The 10,889-nt window shown below is 57.4% G+C and overlaps 1 protein-coding gene across 1 annotated transcript; it reads left to right on the forward strand.

Moving 5' to 3' along the window:
- The first annotated feature begins 4,456 nt into the window (after positions 1-4,456).
- On the forward strand, positions 4,457-10,667 carry LOC128826837 (trypsin-like). Its single transcript, XM_054010343.1, has 6 exons — positions 4,457-4,497; positions 6,417-6,493; positions 8,390-8,552; positions 9,253-9,506; positions 9,684-9,820; positions 10,494-10,667. The coding sequence occupies exons 2-6, from the start codon at positions 6,454-6,456 to the stop codon at positions 10,644-10,646; spliced, it is 747 nt and encodes a 248-aa protein (XP_053866318.1). The 5' UTR covers positions 4,457-4,497; positions 6,417-6,453; the 3' UTR covers positions 10,647-10,667.
- The last annotated feature ends 222 nt before the right edge of the window (positions 10,668-10,889 follow it).

Here is a 10,889-nt window from a genome sequence, read left to right on the forward strand (position 1 = left end):
TAGCCGAGCAGTCACAGTCAAGGCCCTGCTCTGCTGGCCTCCCTGTGCCACCTTGAGGAAGTCACTTAGCCTCACCGTGCCTCAGTTTCCCCCTCTGTGCTTCAGTTTCCCTCTCTGTAAGGGGAGATAAAAGCACTGCCCTACGGGGCATACGGGAAGGGGAGGGGAAACATGAGCGAGGTGAGGGGTGGAATCAGGGCCCAAGTCTCGCGCAGTGCAGTGCCTATAGGCCAGGGACCAAAATGCCACTGAGCCCAGGGCCGCCCCGGGGGGGAGGGGGCAAGTGGAGCAATAGGCCCGGACCCTGCAGGGGCCCCCACGAGAGTTTTCGGTGGGTCTTCGGCGGCAGGTCCTTCAGTGCCGTCGAACACACCCAGAGCTTCTTCCGCTCCGGGTCTTCGGTGGTGGGTCCTTCACTCGCTCCGGGACGCGCTGCTGAAGTGCCCCGAAGACCTGGAGCAGAAGGACCCCCACCGCCGAAGACCCCAGGCCCCCTGAATCCTCTGGGCGGCCCTGACTGAGTCTCAGGACCGAGGCGAGGAATCAGAGACAGCATCAAGCTGGCCTGCCCCAGCATGAGCAGCGTCTCTTATGTGCATTACGGTAGCCGCCCCAGCTGAGAGACAGTCCCTGCCCCAGCTGAGATCAGGGCCCCGTTGTGCCGGGCGCTTCACAGACACACAGCGAGAGACAGTCCCTGCCCCAGCTGAGATCAGGGCCCCGTTGTGCCGGGCGCTTCACAGACACACAGCGAGAGACAGTCCCTGCCCCAGCTGGGATCAGGGCCCCATTGTGCTGGGCACTGCCCAGACACAGCCAACCTTCCCCAGCTGAGATCAGCACCCCAGTGTGCCAGGTGCTGCCCAGACACGCAGCCAGAGACAGTCCCTGCCCCAGCTGAGATTGGGGCCCTGTCACTGCCCAGACACACAGCGAGGGACAGTGCCTTCTCCGACACACAAACACACAATCACACTCGCCCAACAGCATGTGCCCTGCTCGATTCTCTAACTTCCTGCTACGACGCAACTAGCCAGTGGCTCCATTAGCGCCAGTCTGGCGTGCCCTCTAATTTCAGGGAAACCTACACAAATCATCCCTGCTTCGCCTGGTGCAACCCCGAAAACATGACAGCTCTGGCTTCCCTCCCCTTCATCTGGACCATGTGAGCCGCCCCTAATCCCCAGCTTGCGTGGGCCCCACAAGGTGACAACACCCCTTATCCCTTTTGCCGGTGACACCCAGGCTTTATTTGACGTCAAGGCAGGGTGAGAGAGGGTTAATGACAGGCTGAGAGGCGTGGGCCAGCCCTGCCCTGCACGCTCCCTCGGGGCAGCTGGTTCCAGAGCCGAAGGCAGGTTATAAGCCAAGCACACGGAGGATCCAGCAGAGAGGAGGCTGTGGGCACCAGCCAACACGTCGCCGCTTGCTGGGGAAGCCAAGGTGCCAGGGGAAGTTCCTCCACCCAGTGCACGGATTACCCAGCTCCGGTGAGGGCAGATTTCTTGTTGATCTCTGGGCTGAGCCAGTTTGGGGGCCCGCAGTGGAGAGGGATGCCAGGACGGATCGGTGGCTGGTACAGATTGGTGAAGGGTAACGCTGCCGCTGCTTCATCTCGGTTCACTCAGGAGGGGAACCACACGATGGATGATTCCCGTGGCCTCCGCTTGATGGAACTCTGGGCCAAGTGCTCCAGGGCAGACCCTGCTCTGTTATCGGATTCGTAGACTCCAAGGCTAGAAGGGACCACTGTGATCATCTAGCCGGACCCCATGTATGACCCAGGCCGGAGAACTTCCCTCACTTAATTTCTGGTGGAACCAGAACAGAGCATCTGGCGAAAATGGCACATCGTGATTGCAAACTTGCCACTGATGGAGAAGCCATCAACAGCCCTTTGATGAAGGGCAAGGGAGTGGTTGTGGATTTGTGTTTGGTGCTCGGTTAACAATATGAAGGATTAGCTCAGATGATCACAGAGGTTCCCATCTGGCTTTATAATCAGTGAAGCTAGGAAAATCGCGAGATTGGCATGAAAAATCATGAGATTTAACACCAATAATAATCCAGGCAAATGAAATCCTGTTGTACAAAATGGGAGCATGAAAAAAAATCACTCTGCTTTGAAAGCAAACAAAGGAACTGTTTAAATAACATGCAAAAAGCCTTTTAGAGTTGAAAATGGTTTGGTTTTAACATTTTCCCGTTTTGAAAGTTTCTGAAATTGTTATTTTTTTAATGTGGTTTTGAAATTGCTGCTTAATTGATAGACACCCAAAAAAATCAGTTCTGAAAATTGCTTATCTTGGAAATAGAAGTCAAGAAATGTTTCAAAATGGAAAAAAAATGGTACTAAATTGCAGTTAAAAATTGTCATGGAACGTTTCAAATGGGGCAAAACTGTTCCAGTTTGAAAAAAAAAACTATATGAAAACTGTTTACAAGTTTTCAAAACTTACCCAATGTCTTGCATCCCCCCGGTGAAATATTTAAAATGTCCCACAAATTCTTGAACATTTCCCCTCAAAATTTGCAAAATTTTCTCAATTCTTGACATTTTCTTCAAAAATTTTGAAAATGTCATCTAAATTCTTGGAATTTTCACCAAACGTTTTGCAATTTCCCCAAAATTCCTGATTTTTTTCCTTTTTAAACGTTTTGTGTAGTTTCTTGAAATTTTCTCCAAAATCCTTGAAATTGTCCCCAAAATATTTGAATTTTTCCCAATATTTGAAATTCTAAGTCTCAAAATGTTTTCTAAAAAATCTTGAAATTTCCCCCGTGTTTGATATATTCCTACAAATTCTTGAAATGGTCTCCAATCGTTTTTGAAAATTTCCCACCACAATGTTTTGAAACATTTCCTGCACATTTCTTGACATTTCCTGCTAATTCTTCAACAATTCCCACAAATTCTAGAAATTCTGCCCAACTTTTCTGAAATTTTCTCCCAGGTTCTTGCTATTTCCCCCCAAATTCCTGAACTTTTCCCTCTCAAAACTCTTGACTTTTATTTTCCAAAATTCTTGACATTTCCCCCAAAATTTCTGATTTTTTATTTTTTTTAACTATCTCCAGTGGTCAGACTAATTGTCAGCAGCCTGTTGAACAGGGAACAGGGGAACAGCTAAAGCTGCTTCGACGTTGTTTGCTCCAAAGTCTTTCATAAGTAGCTTTTCACTTCTATTCCACACCCATCTGGTGGCAAGCGAAGGGTTGGGAAGAATCTAGCTCAGTGTCGCCAACTGTTGCTCTTTTATCACAAGCCTTGTAATACTTAGAGATTTCCTAAATCTCCAGCTCCTGGAGGCATGGCATGAAGGGAGAACTCCTAGATTTTACTGTGAGGGCAGTGAGTCTTCATTGGGGCCATGTTTGTAGAGTGGGAATGGGGGCACACAGAGCCCCTGGCATGGGGGGAGAGGGAATGGGGCACACAGAGTCCCTGGCATGAGGGAGGGGAATGGGGCACACAGAGCCCCTGGCATGGGGGGAGGGGAATGGGGGCACACAGAGCCCCTGGCATGGGGGGGAAGGGAAATAGGGGCACACAGAACCCCTGGCATGGGGGGAGGAGGAATGGGGCACACAGAGCCCCAGGCCTGGGGGGAGGAGAATGGGGGCACACAGAGCCCCTGGCATGGGGGAGGGGGAATGGGGCACAAAGAATCCCTGGCATGAGGAGAGGGGGAATGGGGGCACACAGAGCCCCTGGCATGGGGGAGGGGGAATGGGGCACAAAGAGTCCCTGGCATGAGGAGAGGGGGAATGGGGCACACAGAGTCCCTAGCATGGGGGGAGGGGAATGGGGCACACAGAGCCCCTGGCATGGAAGAAAGCATGGAGAGGTTGTAGCAGGAGATGGGAGGTGGCCCCATGTGCGTGGGGGGCTGTGATGCCCCTGGTGAGCGCAGTGAGAACTCAGGGGGACACAAGCACCGAAGCACACGCACCCTCCAGCAACACGGGTCAGTTTTTTGCCCAGATGGGGCTGCTGCACTGGCCGGGGTTCTCTGCCGGAGAGACATGGTTTCTCTCTTCCTTGGGTTTTGGGGAGCTAGGCTGGGGCAGGCGAGCCCCCGAAGGCGCAGGAGCCCGACACCCAGTGACACTGCCCATCAGTTAAAAAAAAAACCCCACAGCTCCCGTGCTTTGGGAGCCCCATCTGGGGATTTCTGGAGGCCCGACGGGTTGGTCTGGCAGACATCAGACCAGCGAGGCAGGTCCTTCCGTTTCTACACTGCCCATCTGAGTCATGGGCTCGGGAGATCCCCACACCCTGGGCCAGACCTGACCTTCATTTGGGCATGAGCTAGTCATGGCAGGCCCTGCCACCCAGAACCAGACGCAACAACCATTCCTCTGGCTTGGCTTTCCAGGAACCATCCAACTGGGAGGGCGTGGAAGAGCGAGACGTTGCTCCCTCTTCTGCTTCAGTCCTGGGGGCTGGACACAGAGTGAAATCTTTGGCGGAGACTTTCAGAGCTTCCTAGGGAGGTTAGATGGGTTCATCCTGTTAGGGGTACCTAATTCTCCAAGATGTGTACCTAACTCCCCTAGAGAGCTCTGAACACTGAGACAGATTAGATAGATAGATAGATAGATAGATAGAGGGGGTGGAGGGGGATAGATAGATAGAGGGGGTGGATGGGGACAGATAGATAGATAGATAGATAGATAGATAATGTGTAAGTATGGGGATGGAGGGGGATGGACATGTATATGGATGGTGTTTGGGGATGGAAGGGTGGGTGGATGGAGGGATGGGTGGATGGATGGATGTGTATGGGGATGGTGGGTGGGTGGACGTATTTGGGGATGGAAGGGTGGATGGATGGACAGACATGTATGGGGATGGGTGGATGGGTGGATGGAAGTGTTTGGGGATGGAGGGATGGGTGGACAGATGTATGGGGATGAAGGGGTGGGTGGATGGACGTGTATGGGGATGGAGGGGTGGGTGGACGGATATGTTTGGGGATGGAGAGGTGGGTGGATGGATGGACATATATGGGGATGGAGGGATGGACGTGTAGGGGGACGGTGGGTGGGTGGACATATTTGGGGATGGAGGGATGGATGGATGGATGGACATGTATGGGGATGGAGGGATGGGTGGATGGACGTGTTTGGAGATGGAGGGGTGGGTGGATGGACGTGTTTGGGGATGGAAGGATGGGTGGATGGACGTGTATGGGGATGGAGGGGTGGGTGGGTGGATGGACGTGTATGGGGATGGAGGGATGGGTGGATGGACGTGTTTGGGGATGGAGAGATGCGTGGATGGACGTGTTTGGGGATGGAGGGGTGGGTGGATGGATGGACGTGTTTGGGGATGGAGGGGTGGGTGGATGGATGGACGTGTTTGGGGATGGAAGGGTGGGTGGACGGACGTGTATGGGGATGGAGGGGTGGGTGGGTGGGTGGATGGACGTGTATGGGGATGGAGGGATGGGTGGATGGACGTGTTTGGGGATGGAGAGATGCGTGGATGGACGTGTTTGGGGATGGAGGGGTGGGTGGATGGATGGACGTGTTTGGGGATGGAGGGGTGGGTGGATGGATGGACGTGTTTGGGGATGGAAGGATGGGTGGACGGACATGTATGGGGATGGAGGGGTGGGTGGGTGGATGGACGTGTATGGGGATGGAGGGATGGGTGGATGGACGTGTATGGGGATGGAGGGATGCGTGGATGGACGTGTTTGGGGATGGAGGGGTGGGTGGATGGATGGACGTGTTTGGGGATGGAGGGGTGGGTGGATGGATCGACGTGTTTGGGGATGGAAGGATGGGTGGACGGACGTGTATGGGGATGGAGGGGTGGGTGGGTGGATGGACGTGTATGGGGATGGAGGGATGGGTGGATGGACGTGTTTGGGGATGGAGAGATGCGTGGATGGACGTGTTTGGGGATGGAGGGGTGGGTGGGTGGATGGATGGACGTGTTTGGGGATGGAGGGGTGGGTGGATGGATGGACGTGTTTGGGGATGGAAGGATGGGTGGACGGACGTGTATGGGGATGGAGGGATGGGTGGACGGACGTGTATGGGGATGGAGGGATGGGTGGATGGATGGACGTGTTTGGGGATGGAGGGATGGGTGGACAGATGTATGGGGATGAAGGGGTGGATGGATGGACGTGTTTGGGGTTGGAGGGGTGGGTGGGTGGATGGACGTGTATGGGGATGGAGGGATGGGTGGATGGATGTGTTTGGGGATGGAGGGGTGAGTGGGTGGACATATTTGGGGATGGAGAGATGCGTGGATGGAAGGATGGGTGGACGGACATGTTTGGGGATGAAGCGGCATCTAACCCAGAGCAGGTGGTGGATGTTGGTGGGCGGAGTCTGTTTTGAGGGGGCGAGTTATTTGTTAATTTTCCCTTTTCCTTCTCCCACCACCACCGAGCCAGCTGCCGCTAGCCCTGTGCATTACCGTGCCTGAGCCCCATGGAGCTGATGGCTATCGCGCTGCTACTGGTGACTGCAGGTGAGGGGGGTATATAGGAGTGGGGGGCTGTGGGAGGGGAAGAAGGTGTGCAGGGAGGAGGGGGTTGTGTGCACATGGGGGGCTGTGTGCGCAGACAGGGACAGAGGGCCCATGTTAGGGGGGTGCATGTGTGCAGGGAAGGATTGTGTATGTGGAGTGGGAAGGGGAGGTGTGGGGGGCAGGGAGGGGGATTGTGGGAGGATGAGTAGGTGTGGGGGGATGGGGTGGGGGGCAGGGAGAGGGTTGTGGGGGGATGAGAAGGTGTGGGGGCAGGGAGGGGGTTGCAGGGGGATGGGGATGTGTGGGGTCAGGGATGGGGATTGTGGGGGGATGGGAAGGTGTGGGGGCCAGGGATGGGGATTGTGGGAGGATGAGTAGGTGTGGGGGGATGGGGTGGGGGGCAGGGAGAGGGTTGTGGGGGGATGGGGGTGAGGGGCAGGGAGGGGGCCGCAGGGGGATGGGAAGATGTGGGGGGCAGGGAGGGAGTTGCAGGGGGATGTGGATGTGTGTGGGGCAGGGATGGGAATTGTGGGAGGATGGGAAGGTGTGGGGGCCAGGGATGGGGATTGTGGGAGGATGAGTAGGTGTGGGGGGATGGGGTGGGGGGCAGGGAGAGGGTTGTGGGGGGATGGGGGTGAGGGGCAGGGAGGGGGCCGCAGGGGGATGGGAAGATATGGGGGGCAGGGAGGGGGGTTGCAGGGGGATGGGGATGTGTGTGGGGCAGGGATGGGAATTGTGGGAGGATGGGAAGGTGTGGGGGCCAGGGATGGGGATTGTGGGAGGATGAGTAGGTGTGGGGGGATGGGGTGGGGGGCAGGGAGAGGGTTGTGGGGGGATGGGAAGGTGTGGGAGCAGGGAGGGAGTTGCAGGGGGATGGGAAGGTGTGGGGGGCAGGGAGGGGGTTGCGGGGAAGGGGAGGTGTGGGGGCAGGGAGGGAGTTGCAGGGGAGGGTTGTGCACAGCTGTAATTTCTGAGGGTGACTGGCCCTGACCCTCGCCGGCAGTGGGAGGGCGGTCGTCGGCAGTGGGGACTGAACAGGACTGACCCATCTTAATGCATGAACCACTTTAGATAGCTAGATAGAGGGTGTGTGTGGGGATAGATAGATAGATAGATAGATAGAGGGGGTGGAAGGGGATAGATAGATAGAGGGGGTGTGTGGGGACAGATAGATAGATAGATAGATAGATAGATAGATAGATAGATAGAGGGTGTGTGTGGGGATAGATAGATAGATAGATAGATAGAGGGGGTGGAAGGGGATAGATAGATAGAGGGGGTGTGTGGGGACAGATAGATAGATAGATAGATAGATAGATAGATAGTAGTGGCGTGGTGAGGCTGGATAGATGAATATTGGCAGTGTGGGGATGGCTAGTGGGGGGGATCGATAGATAGAAGGAGGTGTGGGGCTGGCTAGACATATAGAGGGGGTGTCATAGATGCTGGAACTAGGGGCTCTAGGGGTGCTGCTGCACCCCCCATCTTGAAGTGGTTTCCATGTTATCCAGGATTTACATTTTGGTCCAATGGCTCTCAGCCCCCCACTATACAAATTGTTCCAGCACTCCTGGGGGCGTTGGGATGGATAGATAAAGGGGTGGGGGGTGGGGGGATGGCTAGATAGATAGTGGGGAGGGGATTGTGGGGCTGGATAGTGGGCTGTTTGGGGATTGATTGATAGATGGATCAATCAATGGATCCTCTCCCATTACTCCAGCAGCTGGGGATTTAAGACCCAGACAAAACACGGTGCCCCTTGCCCTGCAATCGCTGGAACCGGCCCCCCGGCCCATTGCAGCAGCTCTGCCTGTGACCCCAGTACCTTCCTGGTGGCCCTGCTCCAATCTCCCCCCCGCTCCGGGCCCCTCGCGCTGACGTGGAGTTTGCCGACAGGTGCTGCAGTGTCCGCCCAGGACGACGGGGGCCGGATCATCGGCGGGTACACATGTCCCCGCTACTCCCAGCCCTGGCAGGCCTTCGTCTATGGCCCGCTGCAGTGTGGAGGCATCCTGGTCGACAGGAGTTGGGTGCTCTCTGCCGCCCACTGCTACAGACCGTAAGTGTGTGTGCGTGTGTGTGTCCCTGTCGCCCCCTGCTGGAGGGGCTGAGCTCTGCACTGCGTGCTGTGTGGGTGTGTCCCTGCCACCCCCTGCTGGAGGGGCTGAGCCTCGCATTGCGTGTTGTGTGGGTGTGTCCCTGCCGCCCCCTTTTGGAGGGGATAGGCCCTGTTCTGTGTGTGTGTCCCTGCCACCCCCTGCTGGAGGGGACAGGCCCTGCTCTGTGTGTGTGTGTATCCCTGCTGCCCCCTGCTGGAGGGGATGGGCCTGCTGTGTGTGTGTGTCCCTGTTGCCCCCTGCTGGAGGGGATGGGCCCTGCTCTCTCTCTCTCTCTCTCTCTCTCTCTCTCTCTCTCTCTGTGTGTGTGTGTGTGTGTGTGTGTGTGTGTGTGTGTGTGTGTGTGTGTGTGTGTGTGTGTGTGTGTGTGTGTGTGTGTGTGTGTGTGTGTGTGTGTGTGTGTGTGTGTGTGTGTGTCCCTGCTGCAGGGGATAGGCCCTGCTCTGTGTGTGTGTCCCTGCTGCCCCCTGCTGGAGGGGATAGGCCCTGCTCTGTGTGTGTGTCCCTGCCGCCCCCTGCTGGAGGGGATGGGCCCTGCTCTGTCCAGTCTCTCCCCCATTCCCAGGAGGGCGGCAGCAGTGGGGGTGGGGGGCCCGTGGGGCCAATCCTCTGACACAGCTCCCTCTTGTCCCTGGCGGCTAGCGGCCTGCGGGTGCGGCTCGGGGAGTACAACCTGGCGGTGCAGGAGGGGCCAGAGCAGGACCGAATCGTGTCCGGCGCCATCCTGCATCCCGGCTTCAACCGCTTCACCCTGGACAACGACCTCATGCTGCTGAAGCTGGCGCAACCGATCAACATCGGCCCGACCGCCCGCCCAGTCACGCTGCCCAGGGCTTGCGCGGCCACCAGGACCACCTGCCTTATCTCGGGCTGGGGCACGGTCACCACTCCCCAAGGTAGGGCCGGGGCCTGGCCGGGGAGGGACCGGGACCATCAATCGGGAGTGACTCCCTATATGTCTTTGGGGCTGACACCAGGGTGATTCAATCAGGAGTGACCCTGTGCAGGTCTCTGGGACTGATTCAATCCGGTGTCACTCAGGAGTGACCCCACTGTCACGGTATTTTCCCCAGCCACGTTCCCCAACCTCCTGCAGTGCGGAAACGTCCGGATCGTCTCGCCCCAGAGCTGTCGGGCTTCGTACCCTGGCCGGGTCACCAACAACATGGTGTGCGCGGGCATCATGGGTGGAGGCATCGACTCCTGCCAGGTGAGGGGGCAGGGCCAGGGAACCTTGGGGGTGGGGGGACTTAGCCCACTCCCCTGGGTCTCTGCCATGACCCTGGGAAGGGAGGTCTCAGGGTCAGAGTGGGGATCTGGAAGGGGATGGGGGATAGTTGGGGGGAGGGGCGGGCACTGCCCCATGGAGGTGGAGGGGAGTATGGACTCGGGGCGCATGGGCAGCATCTGTTGGGGGAAGGTCTGGCTCTACCCAATGGGGGGGAAGGGACAGGGGGCACACACTGGGGGAGGGGTGGCCTGCCCCACAGTGTGGGGGCAGAGGCGGCCCCGATTCAGAGCCATGGTTTGCCACTTGTCATGGCAAAAGGCAGGATGGGGGTGGGGACCCAGTGGGGAAGGGGAGGAGCTGGGGGGGGCTGGGTTTGCAGAGGGGATTGGAGCCCCACAGATCACGCTAGCTCCCCTCTGGGCAGGGGACCATGGACTGGGTCTACCGGTGCCCCTCACTCCCAACCGCCTGCTAGCCCAGCCCTGGGCTCCCCCCAAACCCTCCAGCTCTGCCAATGCCCCTCATTCCCAACCCACAGCTCCCCCCAATCCTTCCCCCTCACTCCAAACACACAGCCCCCACTAGCCCAGCCCTGGGCTCCCCCAGTCCAGTCAAGGGGGGCCATTATGATGCAAGATGGTTCTCTCCACAGGGTGACTCCGGTGGGCCCCTGATCTGCGCTGGGCAGCTCCAGGGCATCGTGTCCTGGGGGCTGCAAACCTGCGCCCAGCCCAACAGGCCTGGTGTCTACACCAAGGTCTGCAACTACGTAGCATGGATCCGCAGAGCCATCCAGATGAATTGAGGATGGTGCCGGGGGAGCAGAATCCATAATAAAGCCCGAGCAGCAGTCTGTGTCTTGGTGTCTCATCTCCTGGGTCCCTGGGAATGGTTGGACCCAGTTTCCACCACACAGAACCTGGCCAACAGCTCCTGTTTCTTCCCACCTTTCAACCAGGCACGTGAGCACTGCCCTTTGGGCCCCAACCAGTGCCTAAAACACTGACATAGCAGGGAAGTGTCTCCCCCTTGGATCTGCAAGCAGCTG

This window comes from Malaclemys terrapin, chromosome 21 (assembly GCF_027887155.1).
Source record: "Malaclemys terrapin pileata isolate rMalTer1 chromosome 21, rMalTer1.hap1, whole genome shotgun sequence".
Classification (NCBI taxonomy): domain Eukaryota; kingdom Metazoa; phylum Chordata; order Testudines; family Emydidae; genus Malaclemys; species Malaclemys terrapin.